A 26,442-nucleotide genomic window follows, 5' to 3' on the forward strand; every position below is an offset into this window, starting at 1 on the left:
TGCCCGCACAGATTGGAAGGGAGTTGAGTCAGAAGGAGAGAATACGTAAAGCCATCAACCAACACGTGCCATCAGTCGCCCTGAAGGACAGGATGGAGGCGGAGAGTGGATCCTCAGCAAAGGCCACCCAGAGAGCAGCGAGGACTCAGAATCACAATTGGAGATTCAAGAATTGGGCTGGACTAGAGGGTTTGGTTTGGCTCTCTGGGGAGAGCAAAGATTTTGGAGTCTGGACTTGGGTTGAACTGGCTTCTCGAGCCAGCAATCTGGACTTGGACCTGTTTCTTGTTGGACTCGTGTAAAACAAAACCCATGCTCCTGGTCCCAGGTGCTCTCCCGGGGCCAGCTCGTGCCACCCCCAGGGACACAGTGGAGCACCTGCCCCTCCCAGGCCACCCTGGGGTAGGCCGATGCCTGTCACCCAGTGTGGAGTGACTTGTCAGCGGTGGCCACACCGAGGCAGCTTGCTTTGCCACATGCAGACGGCCGCTACTGGAGATGCTCTCCGCCAATGCCCAACGCTAACTTTGCTGGCTCTTCCTCTTGCAGGCAGTGGCGATTTTGACAGCCACATATCCCGTGGGTCACATGCCATATGGTTGGTTGACGGAAATCCGTGCTGTCTACCCTGCTTTTGACAAGGTGAGAACCTGTGCGGCGTGGCGTCTGAAACACACTCTGTAAATTAGCATTTGATAGACAGGCATCTCTGGAGAGGAGCACTTCGATGTTTGCCAATCTCTCCTCCCTTGGGAAGGCTAATGTGATATTGGGGAGGACGAAGGTAATTGTGGAATATTTCCCTCAGAAAATAACAGAGGTAAATTCAAGCTTCCCTTGATGCTGAGCCTATAATACCGCTCCAAAATGATGGTCACCTTTGGGTTAATCTACTGAGAAATTATGTGTTTGCAAAAGGGAAAATATACTCTCAAAAAAAATTAATACTTTGGATTTTGTTTCTGTGGGGGTTTTTTTGTTGGGTTTTTTTGCTGTTTTTTTTTTTTGTTTTTTTTTTTTAGTTAAACTAACACTAACTTCGTAGCAGTTGTGAAGGTACAGACAGAAACTGTGTGCTTGAGCTCAGAAGTTTACGGAAGTCTTCGGTGTGCGGGGTTCGTGCACGCTGGAGTGGTCTCTGCAGCGGGGTGTGGGTCCTCATGGGTCTGGATGCAGCAGCTTGTTGCAGCTGAAAGCTGTTGACGGCAGCTCTGTCCCCTGCTGCTGCTGACACAGCCCAGGGAGCACATAGCCCTCTGGTCATGTGGCCTTTGGCTGGGTCAGGAACATCCTGTAAATGTCTGTGTCATCAGGCTTAATTAATTGAACCTAAAACTAGTAGCCTTTTATCCTAAAACAAATGTCCCAAAAATCAGACCCCAAAAAAGATAGTGTGCAACGTTTTAGAATAAAAAATGGGGAAGAAGCACACAACTGCTCCCGGTACTCTTAATAGCAACTATTTGGCCTTGAGTTCCTATAGAACTAGTTCAGAGCCATTGCCAATGTCATTTTATCTTTTTTTCATTTCTTTTTCAATTAAAGTTGACATACAACATTATAATAAGTTCCAGGTGTACATCCTAAGGATTAGACATTTGTATACCTTACCAATATGATTTTATCTTATCCCAACAAAAGCTCTGGGAGGCAAGGAGAGGAGCCTCTTTGCCCAGGGGTCTCCAGCAAGAGAAAGAGACCTTATTCCCACACCCACAATCACCCATGAATAGCAACTCACCTCAAAACACGCCTGGGATTGCCACCACACAGCCTCACGGGAGATAGAGCAGCTGTGGTACCCAGAACGCTTTACCGGGAGTGGAGTTTCCCCAGGAGACCATCAATTGGACCATCCACCTATTGCAAACATTCTTTGCAACCTCAGGATGCAGAGCATCTCTTAGAAAAAATGCATTTGATTTCTGCTTCCCAGGCCTCTGAGCGCAGACTTCAGAGGCACGAGGCACTTGCCGGAGAAGGTGGGCAGCCCGTGTTTGAGTGGGTTTCATCCAGTCTACTGATAGAAATCATTGTTTTCATTTCAAGGAACATGTGTATACAAGTAAATCCTGGAAAACCAAAATGGGTTTAAGTCTTCTGCTAAATCTCTGGCTCTAGGAGAACAAGATTATATAATAAAACTTGATGAGCGTAGCAGGTATTGAAGCATTAGAACCTCCTGGCCATGAAAGTCTCATCTGAAATTGTTTTTGACTCCCTTGAAATAATAAAACTTAACAATACAGCACTGTACAGTTTCGCTAGGCGCATCCAAGAACAACATTGTTTTATGCGTGATCACAGAGGCTGGGCGCTGTGAGACAATTCCTTTAACGAGCGTACCTCCAGCCAGAAGCTGGAGTTACTTACTCAGAGCCCTTTAGAAACCCCACCCATTGTTTCCAGGCATTCTGTTGGGCTGCTCCGGCCGTTCCTGTGAATGCGTCCATTCACCCAAACCTTAGGCACCTCTGTGTGGACTTCCAGAATTTGCCACACTGACAGTTGAAATCCTTCGCCTCTTTGTGGGTTGCAGAATCAGAGATTTAAAATTTCTCGCATAACTTCTGAGGGTGCTAGCTCAACATTGAACTAGTTTTCCACTTGCACACATTCTCTCTAATGTTCAGTTCTCATCAGCGAAAGAGCATGTTTCTGAGCAGATTGGACAAACAACACAAAGCGCAGATGCCAATCTAGTGACACGTGCTAGTTTATTCTAACCGTACTTGCAGAAGTAGTTGCTATTTTAAAAATAAAAGTGTCCCTGAAGGAGCCGTGGCACGTCACTGTCACCTCGGGCGACCTGTGCTTAATTCCTTCCAGCGTGGCTGCCTTCTTGCTTGGCCCACCCGGGCACCACTCACACAGATCCCTGGGGTGGATGGAGATGGACAGATGTCCTACCACTGTGGCCTGCACTTGGCCATGGCAGCAGATATGCATTAGAGACTGGAAATAAGGCCATGTCAGCTCATCCAGCGTTTGTGCTGGCTGCATCTGCGAGAGGAAGGGATTGGAGAGATTGCTTTGGCCTCTGAAGTCGGGGAAACATCAACAGTTCCTTTCCAGTTGGACCTGTGATATCTCCGCTGTGTGTCTCTCTTTGGGTGGGATGCGGAGTATGTTTTCGTTAGTCTGCTCTGGGACTAATTGGATCCACAACGAGTAGGGAATTGTTCTGCTCTGCTGGTTTCCACAGTAGAGGGCCAGGCACGCACTTGGACTGGGTAATGGCACGCTGAGCAGTGGCACTGGGGTGGCTTCAGCAAGGCTCAGATTCAGGGATGTGTAAGAAAACAGCGGAGCCATCTGCATTATTTGCTTAAAATTCAATGTCACAAAGGCTGTTGAGCACTTTTTGTGCTTGGGGTAGATTGTGCTGAGTTGCAGGAGCTAAAGAGATGGGTGAGAAACACAGTTCTTTATCTCAGAGAGCGAGCCCACCCCTCACGGGGCTTTGACACGAGCCCCAAGTACAGGCTAGGATGCCAGCCCTGGCTTCGGGGTCTACACTGCAGGAAGGGGCAGAGGCAGTTTGGAGGCGAACGATCAGAGATGCTGTGAGGATGATGGGCTGTGAGGATGATGAGCCTTGAATAAAGGGGTGTTTTTGATCATCAGAAGATCCAACGAGAGGAGGAGGAACAAAAGTACAAAAGCCTGGAAACACCAAGTGGGTGAGGGGAAGAGCAAGCGTTTGGGATTCGGGTTGAAAAGTCAAGTCACGGCGGGGAAGGGAGTCTGGGTCAGGGCAAGCAGGGCCTTGATGGTCACTCCATCTTAGATTCCGGTTGGTGGGGTGGAAGGGCCCAAAGATCAGAGAGCAGGGCCATGGCATTCAGGGAGGTGCCCACAGCGTCCAGGAGAGGGCACACAAGGCCCTGGACTGGCTAGGTGGGCACCCAGCATCAAAGGGAGGGTACTGGCCACTGTTCAGTGTAGAACTCTCTCTGGATACTGTTCACATCCAGAAACCTGACAGCTGTCTGAGAGAGAGACTCAAAGTGACAGCCATCTTCCAAGCTGTCACTTGAAATCTATACTTTAGACCAGGGATAGGGAACCTTTTTCCTGCCAAAGGCCATTTGGATATTTATAATATCATTTGCGGGCCATACAAAATTATCAACTTAAAGATTAGCCTGCTATATTTGGTCAAACATTTTATTAACTCACCCCTAACGCCTTGGCAGGGCCAGATCAAATGATTTCACAGGCCCTATCTGGCCCTTGGGCCGATGTTCCCCACCTGTGGCTTAAACTCATCACAAAGAACACAAATGAGATGCTTTATTTTTTTTTAATTCTCACCCGAGGATATTTTTCCATTGATTTTTAGAAGGAATGGAAGAGAGAGGGAAAAAAACAGAGAGAAATGTCAATGTGAGAAAAACACATCGATTGGTTGCCACCTACACAAGCCCCGACCAGGGCCCGGGCTGGGAAGGAGCCTGCAACTGAGGTGCGTGCCCTTGACCAGAATCAAACCCGGGACCCTTCCGTTCAAAGGCGGATGCTCTATCCACTGAGCCGAACTGGCTAGGGTGAGATGCTTTTTAAGGTGCACATGCGGTCAGTCGAGGATGAGTCCAGTCACCATTGTCCTTTCTCCCCCTAGAACAACCCCAGCAATAAACTGGTGAGCACGAGCAGCACGGTCACGGCGGCCCACATCAAGAGGTTCACGTTCGTGTGCATGGCCCTGTCGCTCACGGTAAGGAGAGACACCCCCCTCACCATGTTTTTGGAAAAGGAGAAATGGTTATATTTAAGGAGATGTCATGTATCCCCAAATGTGATGATGTTATGCTAGGTTAATTAACAACCTCTTCAAAACATTTTACGAGTGATTGTTATTTGAGGAAGCCATTGAATCCAGGAACCAAGGGTCGCGGTGTTTCTTGGGACTTCTTACATGCTGAAGGAAGGCGGACCTTGCCTTTAATTTTAATCAGACTCTTGTCTTGCTGAATAATTTCCAGCCCATTTCTGAACATCCGGAGTCAACCGTATTACCATCCCTGTCCCTTTTCCAAACTTAACGGGTGATATTTTGATTTCCCCGGTGAAAGTTCCTTTCCTATTTACGTTGATGCTGATGTCGCATATTTATTTATTCTCCATGCAACACGTATCGATGGAGCGCCTACAGCATCCCACTCTCTGTGCCATCTTCCCAAGTACAGCTGTGAGCAGGTGCCCCTCACACTGTGCCGCTGGCATGGCCTGTGGGTGACTGCACAGCCTTAAACAGCACACGTCCTTCCTTTATCAGCTCCTCATGGCAGTTCAGATGTAGAAGATAATGCTCAAAAACATGGAGAAAACACATACACGCACTATAATCCAAAGCACAGGGTATATAATTTAAGGTTGTTTATAACACTTATCAACAGAGCACACACACCATTTATAAACAAGCTTACATGGTAGACTGTGCCTTTTGGATGGAGACAAGAAGAAGATCAAAGGAAGTACTGGTCTTTTGAACTCTGTTGGTTTCCCTTTGTTGTGGTGGTGGTCCGCATTGCCTGTCAAGTCCTGTAGAAATTCCCCTTTTTTCTAGTACAATATGAGGATCTTGCTGAAATGCCTGTGTGGGTGGAGTTCTCAGCAACAGTGACTGATAGCGGAACCTAAGGCAGTAAGAGGGATTGGGTTCCGCTGGTGACAGGGACACAGTAACTGTAGCCCTTCTTACCGTCATCATGAGAACTGTTTAGCTGGATGAGTCCTGGCAGTGGTTCTTTAAAATCAAGCCCTATGTATGTTTTAAACCTTTAATGGATTTTTAAAAAATCCACAGCTTAATATTGGACTCATTGATCCAACACCTGAGTAGATTATAACAAGGGCAACATGGGACAAAGAGCCCATCACATAACACCTCTGACAGCTGATGACCTTGTGTCTGTCCTCAGCTGCCCGTCACTCTAACCCAGCCCCTCATGAAACTGGTGGGGTGTCAGAAATATATTCCAGTGCCACCTGACCCGAGGAATTTCTGGTAGCATGCCTGTGCGAGTCAGGACAGGTTACCCCGTGCAACCCGGCTCCCCTGTGTTCATTATTTCTCTCTATGGTGTGCAAGTTTTTCCCTAATTCCCTAAAATATTAGCAAAACACAGAACAACCTTGAATCTGTTTAAGAGTCATTTAGGAAAAACAGAGAAGGTTTCTGTTGCAGGAACAGGCCTCAGCGTTGGGAGACGGGTTAAATGACTGGGAGTCGCACGTCAAGTTGGTTGGGATGCCAGGTTCTGTGACTTGGACCCCTTTCGCATAGAAAGCTGGAAGCTCTGGGTTGTTGCTGGCTCTCCTCATCTGTCTCCTTTCGCTCCATTTAACCATCTTCCCACCGCTACAGTGAGTCCGAGGGGGAACTTGACCAGATTGGATTTGAGGATATTTATCTCTCCTTCAATTCACAGGCAATAATCTGTACTTCTAAATCAAGTACAAGTTTATTTTAAATTGGCCACTATCTAAGATCTAGAAACATGTTTTGGTTTCCCATGTAGTGGTATTTTTAATGTAGTTATTCTAATGCTACCTTCTGTAGCTAGAAGTACCTGAGGGTAGATTTTCACCAAGAGATTAGAGACTCAGAATCCTCTCTTGGAAAGGAACTTGGAGATGACCCATCATATTTTAGGAAAGGAAATGACTCAGGGAGGTTGAGGGACTTGTCCGTACACCAGCTAGAAGCCAGCCTTGCAGGCTCATTCTTCACGCCCCACCCCCTTCCTCTGAACCACACAAGCAGGTGGTGCTGGTGGTGCTGGTGGTGGAGATGGTGATGGTGATGGTGATGGTGATGGTGATGGTGATGGTACTGGTGCTGGTAGTACTGGTGATGCTGGTGGTGCTGGTGGTGGTGGTGATGGTGCTGGTGGTGTGTGTGTGTGTGTGTGTGTGTGTGTGTGTGTGTGTTGCTGTCACTTAAGGCCAAGAGGTAGGTGAGTCTGCTAGTATGCCATAAATTACATTGCTTCCCACACTAGGGTACAAGGTCTGAGGCTAGTGACTGTTACTACCTAAGGCTCTGGTTCTCTTTTTTAAAAAAAGTTAAAATGCGTTTTTACTCTGGATCTTTGTGAGCTTTGCTTTTTGATGTCAATGGGTGGTAAAAAGGGAAAGTGTGAATTGGCACTCAAACGTGAATCTTCTCCTCTGATTTGTATGGGGTGAATTGTGTCCACCAAAAATTCCTATGTTCAAGTCCTAACTCCCAGTACCTCAGAATGTGGCCTCGTTTGGAAACAGGGTTAAGGTAAGGTCCTGGTGGGTTAGGGGACCCCTCACCCAGTGTGCCTGGTGTTCTTATAGCATGTGGACACAGACAAGCACACAAACGCCATGGGAAGACTGGAGTTCTGCTGCCAGAAGGCAGGCGATGCCTGGAACAGTCCTTCCCTGGCACCTGCGGAGGGAGCATGGCCCTGCCCACACCCCGCAACTGTGAGGCAATACTGCCTTTTGCTGTGGTTCCAAACCCCCGTTTTGTGGTACTTGTTGCAGCAGCTCTAGCAAACTCATACACTGATGTTTCTGAAAGAAAGGGATCTTGTCATTTATGGTCACATGGATTGATTAACCAGACATAACTATTCAACTGACTTATTTTCTTTTTAAATTCTCCATTTAGTGATTCTGTAAGACACCTCTTTTATTTTATTTCCATATTCTCCATGTAATAATCTGAGTGAAGGATTTGCTTAGACATGTTTTTCACGTGGTACGGCCCTGTGCCCACATTTAGATGCTGAATTATATCTTTGCAAATGGCTTTGTGGGGGGCGGTGTAATTGGCATCATAGCATCCACTAGAAGTATTTGTGCTAGATTTAAGTTACTTTGCTTTTTTGGTTTTATTCTGCTTTCCATTAGTCAAATAATGCAATGTACCTCAGCCAGGCCCTTGCAGAGTCCACTCACTGTTAATACTGAAAAGCCAAAACAGTCCCCAATTTTCAGGGAAGGGTTTGGTATCTGGCAATCACAAACTGTTGTGCACGAAAATGGCAAAGTAACTCAGTGGGGATTGACTCAGAGACGTCCAGGAATTTTATTTTATTACTCTCTATGGCTTTTTTTTTTAATCATTTGTATTCGTCTCAGCTTAAAGACAGAAGCAGTCTGGGCACATTACAGTGTGTAGGGCCCAGACCTCAGCTGGATCAGAGGCCTAGTCCAGGCCCTCCTGACAATAATCACAGTATGAGTTGGGGGCCAGACACGCTGTGGTGCTCGTGGCATCTCGGTTTCCGATCTCAGCACCTGCTCACACCCCCATGTGCGTGAGGCTCTGACCACGACCACGTTCCTGGTGGCCTGAAACTCTCCATGTCCTATTGACTGACATCAGGTCAGCATGCGGGGAGTCAGCAAAGCTCAAGTCAAACACCTCAAAGGAGTTTTTGTAAATGATCTCAAATATATTAAGAAACACCCAGTAGAGGAAGGTCCATCAGGTATTGTGTTAAATGAGCGTGACAAGGACACAAACACCCAGTTAGCATGCTAAGTGGTCATTTGTGTGTTTAATGAAGCCAGAAACCATTAGGCCCAGGAACTAAGGAAAACAATCAGAAAACCACCTGGTCCCACAGAGGTAATTCCTCCTGGCTGACAAACTACAAAAGTGACCTGGAAAGTAAAGTTGCTGTTTGCAGAGTGACCTAGGGCCTTTGCTGAAAACATTTCTTATTTTTATCCTAATGAGTTTATTACTGCATTTCCAACTCTGGGTCAGACGGCCCACTGGTTCCAGCACAGTGAAGTCAACACGAGTTGTGCCACAAGATTATTCTGCAGGTCTTCCCGGACCTGCTTCTGTCTTTAAGCTGAACAAGGTTCAGAGAACCAGGACGTGATGCTGAGAAAACAATAGTGCCTGGAAAACCTACTCACCTTTAACCAGGTGCCAGGAGGTTTGCAAGAGCCTGTCTGTCTCTGAGAGGTGGCACTTAACCATGTGGTTTGAAGAATGAATTGGCCTTTACAAAAAAAAAAAAGAAGTTTCTAGAAATCCATGGTGCACCCGCCAAGCCAGTGCCTCTGAACTGATGCCCTGCATGCCCCTGGGACTCTTGTGGCACCTGACTGCCCTCTTTTATTTTAAAGGGTTGAGAAGAAAGGGCCAAAAAAGAGGGATTTAGCTCAAGCTTGAATTCGGGGCCACATAGCACAGTGCTTATGGATGTGGCCCTTGAAGCCCCAGGGCCTGGGTTCAAGCCTTGGCTCCATCGCCCACCAGCTGGGTGGCTTTGGGAAGGTCCTTAAAGGTACCAGCCTCAGCCTCCCTCACTGCCACAGGGGGAACAAGAAGACCCATCTTTTAAGACTTTAAAAAGAATCCAAAGCTTACATAGCACCAGGCTTGGTGTCAGCAAAGAGTGGGCGCTGTCGCCTAACGTTCCCAGAGCCAGGGGCTTCCGAGTGAGGGTCAGAATCTGTCCCCTGCCTCCAGCCCCGGTGGCTCTTGGTAGAATGGATGCCAATGAATAACGTTTTCCTCCCTGAGGCCTGGGAAGGCTCTGGATGTCCCATCACACCTTCCTGTCTGTAGCCTCCAGTCCCAGGGGCAGACAGTGCCCACTCCAGTGGTCGGTTGTCTTGCTAATTTGAAATGTCGGTTCCCCACGAGCTGCAGTGAGAGCAGAAAGAGAGAAAGTGATGTATTTAGGCTTCTGGCTTAGACGTCCCATAGATCTGTACACACCAACCAGATTAGAAATGCCAGCAAAGGGAGATTATAAGCCACACGTGTATGTATTAAGATGTGATTATCGCCGAAACCGGTTTGGCTCAGTGGATAGAGTGTCGGCCTGGGGACTGAAAGGTCCCAGGTTCGATTCCGGTCAAGGGCATGTACCTGGGTTGCGGGCACATCCCCAGTAGGAGATGTGCAGGAGGCAGCTGATTGATGTTTCTCTCTCATCGATGTTTCTAGCTCTCTATCTCTCTCCCTTCCTCTCTGTAAAAAATCAATAAAATATATTTTTTAAAAAAAGATGTGATTATCAAAGCCTGGGGCTGTGGAACAGACACTTTCAAAGAGATAGATGGTGCTGAGGGGTTCCCTGTTTACGGGCACAGCTCTCCAGAGAAAGAACACATACGTATTTATTCCCGAAGTCATTCTACACATGCCTGAGCCCCTGCGATGCCCCGGGTTCTGGGACCACCACAGTGAAAGAGATCCACTGGCTTTTTTCTTTTTTATTAACTTATTGTTTTAATTGATTTCAGAGAGAGGGAGAGGGAGAGATTTATTCTCTCTCATCATTGATGTTTCTATCTCTCCCTCTCCCTTCAATGATTCTCTCTCATCATTGATGTCTTTAATCAGCTGCCTCCTGCTTGCCCCCGACCAGGGACTAAGCCCGGGGAATCGTATTGTGACCTCCTGGTTCATAGATTGATGCTCAACCATGGAGCCATGCCGGCCAGGCCACAGGCTCTTTTCTTACGGAATTTATAATCTCAGAGAAAGACAGGCAATAAGCATACACGGTGGAGTGTATTCGTTTCCTGTGGCTGCTGTGACAAATTACCACAAAGCTGATGGCTTAAAACAGCAAATTTATTCTCTCACAGTTCTGCAGGCCAGAGGTCAGTTTAGGTCATGGAGCCGAAATGAAGGTGTCAGCAGTCACACTCCGTCCAGGGACTTTTAGAGAAGAATCTGTCTCTTGCCTCCAGCTCCGGTGGCTGCTTGCATTCCTCGGCCACGTGACTCTGACTCCGTGACTCCCATCTCTGCCTCTGTGTTCACATCCCCTCTTCCTCTCTGTGTCTGCATCAAACCTTCCTTTGCCCAGATCTTACACAAGGACATTTGTGATGGTATTTCAGCCCACCCACACAATCCCAGCTAATCTTATTTCAAGACCCTTAACTTAATCACACCTGTTACCATATAAAGTAATGAATACTTGTGCTGGGGACTAGGGGTGAATATATCTTTTGGGGTGGCCATTATGCAGTTTGCAACAGAGAGTCACAGGTGCTCGGAGAAAATTAAGTGAAAGAAAAGAGGGTGAGGGAGATGCCTGACAAGCTGGTTAGGGAAGGCCCCCCTGATGGGACACATTTGCAGGTAATCGGATGTCCAGGAGCCCAGCAGCCCTGCACTCCCTGCGTATGTATTCGTGACCCGCCGTGGACATGCATCCCGAGTTTGAGGGCACCTCGGTGCATATTCACCTGCATTGCTCCACCCCTCCTTTCTGCTCGGGCACTGCCTCCGTTTCTCCCTCCCTCTCCAGTTTCAGCCTCTCCCAACTCACTGCTTTAAATATATTTAAGGCTCCCAACCTTTAAGAAAATTAAAGGAAACATAAAAACCATCTCTTTTTCCGCAGGCAGACTACTAGCACATTTCTCCTCTCCTTCCTTCTGAGGTCGCTGCTTTAGTTGGTGTTTTTGCCCATCTCCTATCTCCTTACAGAGCTTACCGAGGTCCCCACTGTCTCATTGCCCAGCTGCAGGGGCCCCATCCGGTTCTCATGTTTGGGGTCTGATGCGGCCCACTCCTCCATCGTGCTCATGCCTTGCCGTCTGTGACACTGTCCTCAGCTGGTTTTCCTTTTCTCTTTCTGATTTTTCCTCCACAGGCCCCTTGGTGGAAGCCCCTGTTCCTCCCTATGAGTGAGCCCCAAACTCTGCCCTCCTGCCTGCCTCCTGACCCCTCTCCCTGCAGGGCCTGGCTGAGGACATGGTCGCTGTCCCCACATGAGCGGCATCTCCTCCTGGGCCATCTGGCTATATCCATGGGCCCCCAGCTTCCCGAGATCAGCCTTGTCTGGGGGATTAGGTTGGAGGTTACTGGAAGGAGAAGAGGTGATTCGCAGACAACACAGCTGATGGCCTGGTCACACCTTGCCTGCCAGGGCCCTGGAGGCCAAGAGGACTTAAAACATTTTAGTTCCAAAGCTTCAGAGTCTTAGGCCTGAGGGACCAGACCAGCAGGGGAGGAAAGCAAAAGGCGGCCATCAGAGGAGGCAGTCAGGCTCTCTCTGTGACTTACTGAGATAATCCCCCTCCGTGAGGTTCAGCTCATCTTAAAACACCGTTATGCTGTTCCCACTGGCATAGGGACCCAGCCTCAGCTTCCTGATGCTGACCTCACCCATGAGCTGTCACTCAGCCGTGGGGCAGGGACACCACAGGCCTTATTCCGGCCGTGGCCGTGGTGCCACGCCGACCCTGTGTCTCCAACAAGGACGGCCTGTTTGAGGCTTTGTTTCTGCCGGGCGGCGGCCCCACCCCCGTTCCCCGAGACTGCCTTCTCATTGTTCCCAGGATCCGGCAGAAAATGACTCTCTTGTGCATTGGGGGGAGGACAGAAAGGACCAAAGGTAAATCAGCTGAACTGAAACCCTCTCATCTGGCGCCTCTGGGAGCATCGTGTGGACCGCTGGGCCCTTTGGGCAGCTTTAGACATCCCCGATACATGGAGGGAGCAAGGCTTCTAGTTCCCAAGGCCGGGGTTGAAATCCTGGCCCCACCCTTTCCCAACGGGGTGCCCTGGGCCAAGTCACACAGCCCTTCTAGGCCCTGGTGGCCCCTTTGGTAAAGGAGTAGAAAATCCTGCCTCTCTCCCAGGATTTCATGAGGGTTAAATGAAATCACCAATGGAAAGTTCTTGGTGTGTGATCATGGATGAGTTCCCTCCTTCCCACGGGCCCTCTGCCCTCCCCCCCCCTTCACACTTTAGTAGCCCAGCATTCACTTTTTTAAGTCATCATTATCGCAGATTTGAGGGGTTGACTGGTTTGTTCAGGGGAACTCAGAGGGAGAGTAAAGCAATTAAGAATGGTCCCCAAAACTCTACCTAAACCCTTGTGATAAAAAGGCAGTACAGATCCACAATGCAGTCTTAAAAAGCAAGTGAAGGAGCACGCCGTGATGTTATGAGCAGGCTCCAATTTTTTAAAAGTAGTTTTAATTGTGATCAAATACACCTCACTTAAAACTTGGCACCTGGACCATTTCTAAGAGTGCAGGGCAGTACGTTCACATTGTTGGGCTGCTGTCGCCGCCAGCCGCCATCCATCTGCAGAGCTCTTTCATCTTGCAGAATTGGAACTCTAGACCCATTGAACACCACTTCCCCGCCCCCGCCCCCCTGCCCCAGCAAGTTCCAGTTTCTGTTAACAGTCAAGGAAAAGTAAAGGCTAAACAGAAGCTGGATGGAATCTTCTAAATATTCTTCAAATCAGAGTAAGAATAGGAAAGAATTAAACGTTCTGCAAATGGATGGAATGGGCAGAGGTTTGAGAGCTGGAGTGCCCACTGCAGGCTTGGTGCATGGCGCCCCCTGCTGTTGGAAGTGTGTTTTGGCCTTCCTAAGAATTGTGCGGCTTAGGTCAGAAAGGAGCACTGAGTGCTCTGACGAAGTGTGCCTGTTTGGCGGTTTTATTAAATCTAAACGGCAGTTGGGGTGATTGCGCTTTCATATTCTTTAAAAATGACTGATTTTAAACCAACATCTGAAAATGTTAACTTTTTACCATTAGATGTGCTATAATAGTGGTTTCGTCAACTCCCTTATGAAGCTATTCCAGATGGATGTGTAACCGTGGTTATGATGGTCAACAAGCCACATGGAGAATACTAAGTACCATGAAAACACTGTGTCAAGTGCTTATCCAGGCTCCCTACTTTAACCGAAAACAAAGCTCTGTTTTTCTTAGTAGTCGACAGAGTTTACTCCATCTGTTTCAGCCCCATAAAAATTTTACTGCCTGACCTTACATAAAAAGTCCCCTGCATCTCCTCTCTGTATACTATTGCAATAATAGTATATATTGTAATCCAATATGCATTATATATTATGCATTATAATATATATTATTATATCTATATAGATATAGATATAAAAGACTAAGCAACCAGCCAGCCGGCTGATCGGCTGGTAGGTATGATGCACACTGACCACCAGGGGGCAGACGCTCAATGCAGGAACTGCCCAGCGACAGCAACTTTGCAGAGTGCCCTCTCACACTCCAGGACCACTCAGGGGACGTCGGGCTGTCAGCTTTGGCCCGATCCCCACAGACCAGGCTGAGGGACCCCACCTGCCGGAGGGACCCCACTCACTCTGCAGATGCCCTTCGAGCCCCAGCACCGCCCCAGGTGTGGCCGGCCAGAGAGGGACTGTGGGAGGTTGGCTCCAGGGTGTGTCCAGCCCATCTCGCCCAGTCCCGCCCCACTGGCCACCTTCTAATTAATTTCCTCTCAATGTGCACGAATCCGTGCACCGGGCCTCTAGTATTGTAATAATACTAATGATCCTTCCTCACAAAGTGCTCCCTACCTGTGACGTTCTCCCGTGCTGTGCTGCGGTTTCCCTGCCCACCCACCTGGTTTGTTGCCCAGCCCCCCTTCAGAGCATGGTCAGCTCTGCAGGGCAATAGCCCCCTTTCCTCTGGCCATCAGGACAGCCTCACTCCCTGCCACCCTCTCTCATGCTCCTTCCCAGAAAGTGGGCTCATTGGCCTTTTCACACGTTATGTAGACTTTAGGGATTTGCACTCTAGTAAAATGTCATATTTTTTTCTTCAGAATTGGGACTCCCCTGCTGTCAGCCCCTCCCTCTGAAGCAGGACTTTGCACATCCCTGTCCTAAATACTTATTAAGATGGACAGATACAGGGGCCCCTGTTATTTTAAAATGTGGGGGTTTTTTTTCTGGTAAAGAAAAAGGAACACATGCTCTTTGTGGAAAACAGGGGAAAGTCCAAAGAGGAAAATAAAATCAATCCTAATCTCACCACCTACAGACAGCTCACTAGTAGCATTTTATTCCGGAACCAGGAAACCTTTTACAGTAATGATAGTAAGACCGACTGGTCCCACTCACTGTGCCCCTGGCGGGCAGAAGCATCTGTGGGGGTCACAGGGCCACAGACACGCTGGTGGTCTGGTCATCCGAGGGCTAAGGAGCTGGCACCAGAATGTAAATCCATTTACTCACCATCTTGCAGCCCAAGCCAGGCTGTAACCACCTCTTTGTATGCGGTATTGTTGAGGGTTAACCTCAGGTTTAGGCAGTAGAGACTTAAACCCAATTAAACAGTTGTTGAACTTTTCTTACTAAGTAAAGGCTCCAAATAAAAACGATGCCCAGGGCCAGCTATTTTAATTCATAACAGCTGCATACATTTCACTTCTTCTAACTGCAGGGGACAAGACTCTGACTGGGTACTAATCCTGATTATTCAGGGTAATGGCGGGAGCTTCGGGAGCTCTGGAACTGCGTCAAAACCAGAGCTCTTGGCAATGTTCCCTTGTGGGCTGGAGCCCTCTCCGGCTGTGCAGCAATGGCTCCCCCTTCATCAAATGCTGATGGAGACAACTGGCTTCTTCGAATCCCACATTCTTGGGAGAGAATCTGAGACTGTCCCAGGGCGGGTGAGAAACAGACTCTGTGGGGGAGGAGGGTCCCCCTTCTGTGGGTCTAGTCACGTGGATTCAGACTGTAGCATCTCAGATGGGGTGTTATTTCTGTAAGGCCTGGGACTTGCTTCCTCCTTAATGCACACTATGGTTTTATTTGGGGACCTTAATCTACCGTAAAACTTAGTCATCACTTAGTTCATCGTTACAGGGGTTTAGACATGAAAGGTTAAATGCTGCCTCTGATGTGGGACAACTCCATACAGGTAAAGCCTGCTTAACGGGTTGCTTCTAAGGAAGATGCTAAATTACTCATTGATCTGCCCGACCAGACCACCACTAGAAATCTGACCATGGCACATACACTGACCAGAAACTGCATGGGAAGGCTGTGAATATGAGGGCTGCAGCCCAATGGGGGTTAGTTTCCAAGGAGGCTAATGTGATGAAAGAAAAGAGATGCCAGTGATCATGAAGGCAGAAGGTGTGTCTGGAATGGACTACACTTTACGAGCGATGAATATATGTTGAAATGCCAATAAATGTTTCAAAGTCCAAAGTAAAAATTTCATGGTCAGTATCTGGTCCTCAGAAAAAGAATCACATAGTCTGTCAAATAAAAGGGTGTTGGGTCATAGGTCTCTCCTCTCTTCCTTTCTTTCTTCTCCTTCATCACCTTTTTATTTCAGAATTATCTTAGGTTTACAGAAACATTGTGAAACTAGCACACAGTTCCCACACACCCTTCATCCCTCACTTTGCTGTGGTTCATTTGTCACAACTAAGCAACGAATACGTGACTGTGAACTGAACTGAACAGTCGATTCAGGTTTCAGTAGCTTTTCCCTCACAGCCCTTGTCATCTTGTCTCCTTAGCCCCCTCTGGTGTGTGAGTTCCGCAGACTTGGCTTGTTTTTGAGGCGTTCCCAGTTTCAAGGAATGCCGCTTAGGTTTTGTGTAAATGTGCCTCAACTCGGGTTTGTCTGAGGTTTTTCTCGTGGCTAGAGGGGGCTTTGGATTTGGGGAGGAAGATCACCTGGATCAAGTGCAAGTCTCGTCATATCTTATCAGGAGCACGTGCCATCAACACGACCCATCACTGCTGATGTTGACCTTGGCCACTTCCCAAGGTCATGTTTGCCAGGTCTCTCCACTGTAAAGGTACTCTTTTCCCCTTTCCAAACCGAGTTCTCCTTGGAGGGGAGTTGCTATGGTCAGCCCACACTTCTGGATGGGGAAGTATAGGTATGCTTCACCTCTCTGGGAAGGGATTATCTACATGAATTAGATAAAATTCTGGGCCAGAGATCTGACCCTATTTGCTTATTTATATCAATATTAGAGGCCTGGTGCATGGGATTCATGCACTGGTGGGGGGCGTGGCCTGCAGGGATCGGCCCGATATGGGAGTGCCGCTCATCCTGGTCAGCTGAGCGGCTATGGACCCACCCTCTGAGCGGCTGCTCCCACTATGGGAGCACCGCTCATCCCAGTCAACCAAGTGGGACTCCCACTGTTGGAGTGCACTGACAACCAGGGGGCAGCTCCTTGGTTAAGCGTCTGCCCCCCTGGTGGTCAGTGCGCATCATAGCAACTGGTTAACTGATCATTCTGGTCATTCTGTCATTCGGTCACTGGGCTTTTATATATAGAGATTGAGTCATGGGTATTTATTGTATACTCTGTATTCAGTACTACAGTATTTATTTTGTTGCTGAAATTGTTCCAGCTTTGCCCGTGGGGAATGCTTCCTGCTGGGCTCTTGTGTCCGTTGACATATTATTCCAGGCAGATCTAGAATGAGCCATTTCTCCAGGCAGCCCTGGTTCCTTCTATTGAAAAATAAATAGAGAAACCAAGATCTGGGCACTGAGTGGGTGGTTCTATGCAGCTGGCTGCTTCCTAATAAGATAATATTGACAGCAAGCTCTGCAGCAGAAAAGCCAGCCCTGCAGCTGCTCTCAGGAACAAATCACGTTCATTGTCAGGAGTTTATTAGGTTTGTTTTCCTGGTTTGGAAAAGTCAATGTCGTTAGGCTCTGCAAATATTTGAGGAACACAGCATGTCGTGGTCAACTGGGAGGGCATGTTCTGAGCCAAGCCTCCTCTGGGTGAACTCATTCGAATGACACTTTCCTGAAATATTCTTTGTCAGGTTCACTTCTACAGCTTCCTGTTTTCTGAAACCGACTGGTTACCTTTGGTCTGGTTGTTAGCTGGGGCTCCACACGTTCCTTAGGGAACACTGACCTGCAGAGAGGAACTGCCGCTTTTAACCAGCGCCGACCTATTGCTATGTTGCAGATATTCCTCTCTGGGCAATGCAAGAAATAGTCATGTTTTTAGGGACTTACTGGCAGGCAAGGAGCATTTTCATCTGGAAGCATGGCAAAGGCAAAGGGTCAAATTCAGAGACTTCCGGAAGAAAAAGAAAGGAAGCTTCGATCCATTTCCCATAGCATTCCTTCACTTTCAATAATGACCTGTGATTGCTCGAGCCCCAGGCTGACCGGGTTCCGCTACGTTGTTCTAGGAGGCCCAGCCTTCTAGGTGTGTGTGGCAGACACCTCTGAAGAGGCGCCTCAGGAGCATGTGGCCTGATAGGCGCATTCAGGGCACTCCTGGCACAGATAGGTACCAGACAGAAGAGAGTGGTTCAGTGGTGCCACGTGGAATCACACTGTGGCATTTTAGAAATGGAATATCGAAACCACCCTCCTGGGAAGCTCTGTTAGGGATCCATCAAACCTTAACATTTTGTTCTCAGGGGCCACTGTGGTCACCGGCCCAGGTTACTGGGTATTTTTGTAAATGTCTCGTGTGATGTGGGTGTGCTCACCATGGTCCTGTCTTCCAACTGAACTCCGAGGTCTTCCAAGGCCATAAAAGGCCTCAGGGTGCCCATCACCCATGCAGAGAACCCAGAGAGGGAAATCACCTGGCTTCGCCACAGACGCTGGCTGCACCCTCCTCTCTGACATGCAGTGACCCCCTCCCTTCCCCTTGGGTGTTGTAACTGAAAGGCCATTGTGCAGTGATTTTGCAAAGCAGAGAGATTGCAACAGGAGACATCGTCTCACGTTCAGGTCATTGCCGGCTACGGAATACACACGGCATGACAGTGATTGTCCTGCAAGCTCTCATTTTTAGCAGAGTGTGGTCTTCCAACCACGGAAGAAATGCAGGGTGGCATACTCTTCGTGGGTCCCGAGGCACAAATCAAGTCTGGATAGTTCCCACTGCCCTGCTCAGTGCCATTTTGAAGTTGCGACACGAAATTGTCGCCATTCCTGAGCTGTAGGCGTGAGCGATACCTCACTGTTTCAGGCTGGCGGCTTTGCCGTGGGAAAACGATGACAAGGCCACTTGTCCAGGGCACACGGTGACAAAGCCTCTGAGCTCCGAGTTGCTACATCTGAGGAAGTATTTTTTCCTTCGTGTCAGAGATGGGCTGTGAGTACGGGCAGCAGGCAATAGGGTTAAATGATGTCATTTTGGAAAACCCCTCGGATATTTATTCCTCCCAGATGCTGAAAAAAGATATGGCAGAATTAAAGCTCCATTGCAGTTATCAAGTAAAACATATACTAGATCCTCCCAGGTATTTTTTTTTTAATATTTCAACATGACACAGTAAACAGGACCAGCCTAATTCCAGGAACCCTAATTTACCCAAAGCCTAAAGGGCGTTATAGTCTAAAATGTCAGTGTTCTGTTTTTGCACGACTGTCATTCACTTTCTAACGTATTCATTTTCGTTTTAGAGAAGAATCGCTCTCTTGCACCGTCAGGAAGGGAGAGAATTATTTGGGAACTGGTGGGATTTTTCACTCCACTTTTCCCCCGCCCATTTCAGTTCCCACTTTCTCAAAGGGGTTCCGTGTCCAGAGTTCCCCACTTCATAGCTGTGGTCTCTCATTCTCTGAACTAGACCTTGCAGGCTTCCGGGCCTGTGGTTAATCTCAGCATTGCTGTTTCCGTCTCGGTTGGCTGTGCTGATTCAGGCGTGCTGCATGCATCCAGATGCTTCCAGGGCACTTTTTATTATTGGGTGAAAGCTGTAAAAATTGTGTTAATAGACATGTTCCCCCTGAATGGACTGAGCTGGTTAGCAGTCCAGCTGAGCCTTCCGTGGGAGCCCACTGGCCCCTCTCAGTGGCCCGCTTCCCCACTCAGTGCGTCCACATCTGCCCCGCTGCCCGGGCCCCTGTGGGGCAGATGTGGCAGGTGGGCCTGGGCCTGTGCCAGCGCTGAGAACAGGGCAGGGTGATGGCCGCCTGAGGACCGGTATGCCAGCCTCCTGCTTGGGCAGGTCACCCTCTCTCTGAGCTCCTCGGCATATTAGAATGCCTGGCTTTCTCATTCCACTCGTTGATGCCTTTTCCTCACAACCTGGCTTCCCCCTCCCACCCCCTCCAGCTCTGCTTTGTGATGTTCTGGACCCCCAACGTGTCCGAGAAGATTCTGATAGACATCATCGGCGTGGACTTCGCCTTCGCAGAGCTCTGCGTCATTCCTTTGCGGATCTTCTCCTTCTTCCCAGTCCCAGGTAAAGCAAAAGCAAACGAAAGACAAGTTCCTCCTTACCGCCCCCTCCCCCCCGCCCCCCCTCACCCCACCCCGGCCCGCCTGGCTCAGTCTTCTTTCTTTGGAAGTGTTTGCAATCGTGTCCCAAACAAAACTGTAAATCTTCACAGTGGACTGGAAAGATGTGGAGACATGGCCCAGTAGGATGAAAGTTCATAACACGACGCCTACAGGAATCATCGGTTTCTTAAAGGAGAGCGGTTGCAAACACGGGAAGAAGAAAGCAGACCCCCAGGGACAGCGTGAGGAGTTCAGGGGCAAAGAACTGCCACGCACCCTGATGGTGGTAGGGACATGAGTCTAGGCCTGTGTCAGAACCCTTAGAACTGTACATTCAGAAGTCGAATTGTAGGAATGTTAATTTCAGGAGTAAAATGGGGTGAGGGGAGTAGCCTGTAAAACCTGGATCCATACAGGGAAAGAGAGGGGCTGCTGGAGACAAGAATCTGGGGGCAGAGCTGAGGCCAGAGGGCATGTGGCCAGAGAGGAGAAGCCCACAGCCAAAGCGGAAGCCAGTTGGAACATTCGCAAACCAGCAGAGTAGTGTGAGGTGTGCCATGAGGAAGGAGGTCGTGCTTTAGGAAATGAGAAAAGCGGCTGCAGAGCGGTTGCTTAGTATGTACCCTGTCTGTAGCACATGTACCACCCATCATGGATGCCTGGGTGTGCTATGTTCAGGGTAAGTGCCTGCCTGTCTACATACCATTTCTAGAGGTAACTCACCAACAGTCGGCTAACAGTGCTTGCCGCTGGGAAGCAGGACAAGGGCCCCGGGGAGCCAGGCCTGGGAGGAAGACCTTTGTGCTATATTCCCTTTTAAATTCTGTACCAAGTCCATGTTGTTTCCTGTTAACAATTTTATTGCCCAGAAATTCCACCCCAGACAGTGAGCTGAGAAGCCAAAATCTACAGAGAGCCACAGTGAGGTGAAGAAACGGGCCATGGAGCTCGGCCAGCCCTGTGGGCCCGCCAGCCCCAGTTGTCCCTGAATTGCACAAGCTGCCCTGCTCTTAGGAGCCAAGCACTCCTGGAGGCTGGGTCCCTCGGGTGTCACCTTCTCCGCTGTGGCAGACATGGAGGGATGGAGGGTCAGGGGTGCAGGGGAGGCAGGACCCTGGGGAGCCAAGCTTTGGAAGGCGATGCCACCTAGAGGTGCTGCCCTCACAGTGTTGCCTGGAGGAGGGGCTGGAGGTCCGGGAGACTCCGCCTCACCTGTCATCCTAAGGCAGTGATGGCGAACCTATGACACACGTGTCAGAGGTGACACGCGAACTCATTTTTTTGGTTGATTTTTCTTTGTTAAATGGCATTTAAATATATAAAATAAATATCAAAAATATAAGTCTTTGTTTTACTATGGTTGCAAATATCAAAAAATTTCTATATGTGACACGGCACCAGAGTTAAGTTAGGGTTTTTCAAAATACTGACACGCCGAGCTCAAAAGGTTCGCCATCACTGTCCTAAGGGCTTCCAGACGGGTCCAGCTTCCACCTGTCTGTGCAACCTGCGGAGTGTGGGCCAACCGGATTAGCATTCTACCTGTGCGCCCTCACCTTTGCCCTTGCCCAACCCCGAGTGTGTGTCTGAGCCTCTTAAATACAGCCCTCCACCCTGGGCCGACAGGGCACACCGTTAGGCCAGGAGGACAGCAGGTCTTCCTCCCAATGGACTTCCTCCCTGGACACGAGGTTTCACCCCAGGAGTGAGCGCTTCCTTAAACACCCTCCAGTTTGAGGTCAGACATCCGGGGCACTTCTTGCTGGTAACTGTTTTCCTCCAAAACCAAATTCAGGCAGCAGCTCACACATGTTGCTGGAGCCCTCCATGGCGTCCAGGCTGGGTGCCCCGCCCTCCCGCAGTTCCGGTCTGGATGGGGAGACGGGCGAGGTGTCTGTGACACACCCACCTGTCAGAACGACAGGGACCTGACAGGGGCAGGAGGAGGGCGGTGACTGAGGTTTCCGTGGTCGGGGACGGCTGAGGAAATCAGGGATGCGGACAGAGCAGCCCCTTTCTTCCCCAACACCTTGTCTCTGGGCTTTTGGTCCAGGTTTGCTCCTCCCTCAGAATCAGGTTTGCTCACTGGCAGCCGTCTCTTCTCTCTGAGTTTTTTCTTCGAGAGAGGAAGGGTCCGAGCTTGAGGCAGGAGTGGACAGGACTGTCCCGGGGCAGTCACTATGGAGGAGGGAGCTGCCTGCAGCCACTCGCTGTCTGGACGCTCAGGGCTGTGATGGGGCAGGAGCCGAGGTAGGGACGGGCTGCCCGGGCCCTGACCAGAGACCAGGAACCTGGCAGGAAGACAAGGCGATGCCCAGGGCGGCAGCAGCAGGGCCTGGGTCCCAGCCTGCGCCCCAAGGACCCTGGTGTGCTGCCCAGGGGCTAGACACTACAGGCTGAGGACCCGGAGAAGCAGGTCGTTGCTGACGAGCCCTCTGCTCTCCCCGCAGTCACTGTGAGGGCTCATCTCACCGGGTGGCTGATGACCCTGAAGAAGACCTTTGTCCTGGCCCCCAGCTCCGTGCTCCGCATCATCGTCCTCATCACCAGCCTCGTGGTCCTGCCCTACCTGGGGTGAGTCGTCGGGGGCGTGGGGCTGTGGGTCCTTCTGCCACTTAAGTTCTGTTTAGATGGTTGCATTTGCTTTTCCGTGTGAAAGCCCCAAGCGTATCTAGAAGTAGAAATGCAAAACTGCGTCCTATTCTCTGCCTGCAAACCAGATGGGAGGCTGTTGAGATCCATTCTAGAAAAGTCCTTTCAGGGTCAGGCCTATACAGACTATCTACTGAGCACCAACCACGACTCCCAGTCTCCCACGGAAGGGGCTTGCAGAGAGGAGGGTGGGAGGTGCTGTGGGCTCAGGAGGGATGGGGACGCTAGCCCAGCCGCCAGCAGGTGCTGAGCTGAGGCCCGGAGGGGGCGGGGGAGGCAGCTCTGCCTGGAGGTCCAGGTCCCCTCCCCATGCAGGTGCCCGGCTTATTAGGTGCAGACTCTGAATGCGATTGTCTGGTGCCTCTTGTCTACACCTTTCCTGGGTGTCGGCTAGATTCTGACACTGTGTGTGCCTCCGCACGGATTTAACAAACTGATGGCCTTTGCTTTCTCATCCCCAGGGTCCACGGAGCCACCCTGGGCGTGGGCTCCCTCCTCGCGGGATTTGTGGGAGAATCCACCATGGTCGCCATAGCCGCCTGCTACGTCTATCGGAAACAGGTGAGACGTGGGGACAGACACACCTGCCACGGCTGGGAAGCCTCCTCCAGGTGTAGGAAGACTTGAGTGGTTCCTGTGGGCCACAGTGGGAGGCCTCCTGTCCTTCAGCTGGGCCCGCCCTGCAGGGTCCAGGCCTCAGGGCAGCCACCTGGAGTTAGGCCAGGCCAGGCGCAGGGTGGGAGAGAATGACAGCAAGCCTGGGGCTGGCCCGAGGGAGGAACGCTCCAATAGCATCAGGCCGAGTGCTCATCCCAGGGCCAAAGGCTCTGCAGGCCCTGAGCAGGAGGGTGGGGAGAGCTCAGGCCCTGCTGGGAAGGGCGGGTGGAAGTGGTGTCCCCGGGTAGAGGCAGGTTGCCATCAGCTGCCGGTGCGTCCAGAGGGCACTGGGGAGAGTCGTTGGGACGGGATCGCCCAGAGTGCCAGGCACAGGGCCAGCGTCCAAGTCACCAGACAGAGAGGCCCACGCCGGACTGAGGCGCAGCCTCGGTGAGGCCGCCCCAACCATCCGCGAGACCCAAGTCTGAGACCCCGGGGGCCTCCCCCTGCTCTTGGCTCTGCTGTGATGTGTCCCTGCCACAGCCCACGCTTACGTGTCTTCTTTGCTCTAGAAAAAGAAGATGGAGAACGAGTCAGCCGTGGAGGGGGAGGACTCGGCCATGACGGACATCCCTGCCGCCGAGGAGAGCACGGACATCGTGGAAATGAGAGAGGAGAACGAATAAGGCGCACGGGCACCGCGGGGACGGTGGGGATGACACCCCAGCGCCATCTCCTCTCCTGTCGAGTTCTGGTTCTGGCTTTGGTAACGACAGAGGCCTTGGTCGAAAGGTTTCACGTACACTCCGGCATACTGGGTATGCTCCACGCAGCGGGGACCGAGGGAACGGTCTCTGCCAACACTTTGTAAAAACCCACACGACAGTTCTTCGTGCCCCGCTTCATGAGAACCCAAAAGACATAGCTGCCTCGTGGTCCACGTTGTCTCCCCTCCCTCAGACCATCTCCGCTTGGAACCAAAGGACTGCGGCTCTGCCCTCCCTCGCCCGCGGCCACCACTGCCCCGCAGGCCACGGCCTGCACCCGTCCCTCCGCATCTCTCTGAAGAGTCCACAGGTGACCACTCGGCTTTCCATGGCTTCCCAGCGGCATGGCTGCGCAGAGAGGTCACCCCGGTGGCCTCCACCACGGAGTCCTCGCCTGCCCCCTGCACCTGCGCGGGCCGTTCCCGCTGAAGAAGGGATCTGTGAGTGCGCTGGGCAGCTGGATGGAGAGAAAAGCGTGAGATGCCACAGGGACAGCCGCTGACAGCACCGACCACGCGCACCTCACCCGGCCTCCTGCTAGAGCTGGGTGAGCTCTCACACCAGGCCCCGCCGTGTACATACCTGAGCTAACTTACCCTTGTCACCAAAGCCATCTCCGAATTTCAGCATCCTTCCGCATGGCTTCCCCCGAAGGCTTGTTTTCCACTCACCCTCCCTGAAGGTGGCGCTAGAGCAAGGGAATCGGAGCATTCTAACTCTACCTTGTAGTTTTTACAGTGAACTGCAGCTTTAAGTCGTAATCTAGCACTCTCATGCCAGGTTGTCGTATCGTAACTTTTGAAGTAATGTCTTACCTGGTCCAGCCATTCTTAGTCATAACCATGCGGTACAGGTAATTCCTCGTGTACGCCCCTCTCACGCCACAAGATAAAGCAAGACATTTTATAAAACAACTTCAAAGTCACTATGTGATACTCCCTGAGATGATACATCTGAAATCCATTTAGTGCAGTATATTTTTCTAAGTTTTGGAAAGCGGGTTTTTTCTTTAAAAAAAAAAAATATGGACACAGTTCAGTAAATTCTTGATTTCGTCAAAATTCCTAGACTGAAAGAACCTAGACACAAAACTATTTTAAAGATATAAATATATACTGTATATGTTATGTAATTTATTTTAGGCTATAATACATTTCCTATTTTCGCATTTTCAATAAAATGTCTCTAATACAATACGGCAATTGCTTGTGTGTCCACGTATCTGCCAGTTGAAACGTATTGTACCGATGAACATCGTCTCTTATTTGTAGCCATTTTACAAAGCCTGTTCTTTGTACCTAAATATAAGGGCCTGTAGATGACAAGAGGATTATTTTTGATCCCAGGTAACGGGTGTAAATGGGTTAGCTGGTGTAGACACTGGTGAGGGCGGAAATAGATGCTGGAAAGGGAGAAAGACTAAAGGAAAAGGCCAGGTACTTGTATTTATTGTATTCGGTGCTGTGTGATCCTATTGTTCCTCTAGAAAAAGGGATGTGAGGGCATAAGGTCAGGCGTGCGCATCAGGGGTTGCATTCCTGTTTCTGGACACCCCGGGGCCCTCAGGGATGCCGCCACCAGGACCAATCCGCAGGTGCTCCGCCGGAGGTAGGAGTGCTGAAAACCAGGATGCACAGCTTTGGGTGCTTTCAGGGGCAGATCTGAGAAGATGGGGAAAATCTAATTGTATCGGCTTTTTAAAAAGTACATGACTAGAAAATTAAGCAGCAATGTTCCTTTAACCCAGGTGATATTTCTTGCTGTGGGGTTAGAGCTTAAAAATTGAAAAAGCGAGAAAAAAAAGGAAAAAAATTGAAAAAGCGAATTCTTTCCCTCTAAATCGGGGAACCATCAACTAGAGACGCCAGTAGGCAACAAGAACATGTTGTTAGGACTTCCAAGCCCCCTCAGGGAAAGGTTCACAGGTGATGGTATTTTGGTAGAATTTTGGAGAACCCGGGAAGCAACCCCCAGACCAGACCACGGTGACTGCCCCTGGGACAGTCCGGTCCACGCCTGCCACCCCAGCCCCACCCGCCCCAGCCTCAAGCTCGGACCCTTCCTCTCTAGAAAACTCGCGGCCTCTCAGTTCCTTCACCTGGGCTGCAGGAGCATCCTGACAAGCACACACCTCAGCCTCCCAAGCAAACCCGATTGCTGGCAGGTTCTGCATCTCTCCTGAGAACCATGGCGGGAAAGGCAGTCAAACCAGAGACATGGGGGCGCTTCTCCCACGTTTCAGAGTAAGGAGGGGCATTCTTTTGACTTTGCTGATCAAAGAAACATCCCTCCAACACAGGTTTTTGTGTTTTGCTTAAAATATGTCTATTGATTGTTTTTTTTTTCTTTTGAGAGAGAGAGGAAGGGAGAGGGAGAGAGAGAGAAACATCGATGTGAGAGCGGAACATTGAGTGGCTGCCTCCTG

The 26,442-nt window shown here is 50.1% G+C and overlaps 1 protein-coding gene across 1 annotated transcript in view; it reads left to right on the top strand.

Annotated features, from left to right (window-relative positions):
- ANKH (ANKH inorganic pyrophosphate transport regulator) overlaps positions 1-25,219 on the top strand; it is a 115,060-nt gene extending 89,841 nt beyond the window's left edge. The window contains exons 7-12 of the mRNA XM_006081500.2: positions 550-642; positions 4,625-4,720; positions 19,834-19,963; positions 22,452-22,575; positions 23,115-23,214; positions 23,823-25,219. Of these exons, the coding sequence (XP_006081562.1) occupies positions 550-642; positions 4,625-4,720; positions 19,834-19,963; positions 22,452-22,575; positions 23,115-23,214; positions 23,823-23,936 (657 nt within the window). The 3' untranslated portion in view covers positions 23,937-25,219. The remainder of the gene's footprint in view (positions 1-549; positions 643-4,624; positions 4,721-19,833; positions 19,964-22,451; positions 22,576-23,114; positions 23,215-23,822) is intronic.
- Positions 25,220-26,442: the final 1,223 nt, after the last annotated feature.

This window comes from Myotis lucifugus, unplaced genomic scaffold, assembly GCF_000147115.1.
Source record: "Myotis lucifugus unplaced genomic scaffold, Myoluc2.0 scaffold_0, whole genome shotgun sequence".
Classification (NCBI taxonomy): domain Eukaryota; kingdom Metazoa; phylum Chordata; class Mammalia; order Chiroptera; family Vespertilionidae; genus Myotis; species Myotis lucifugus.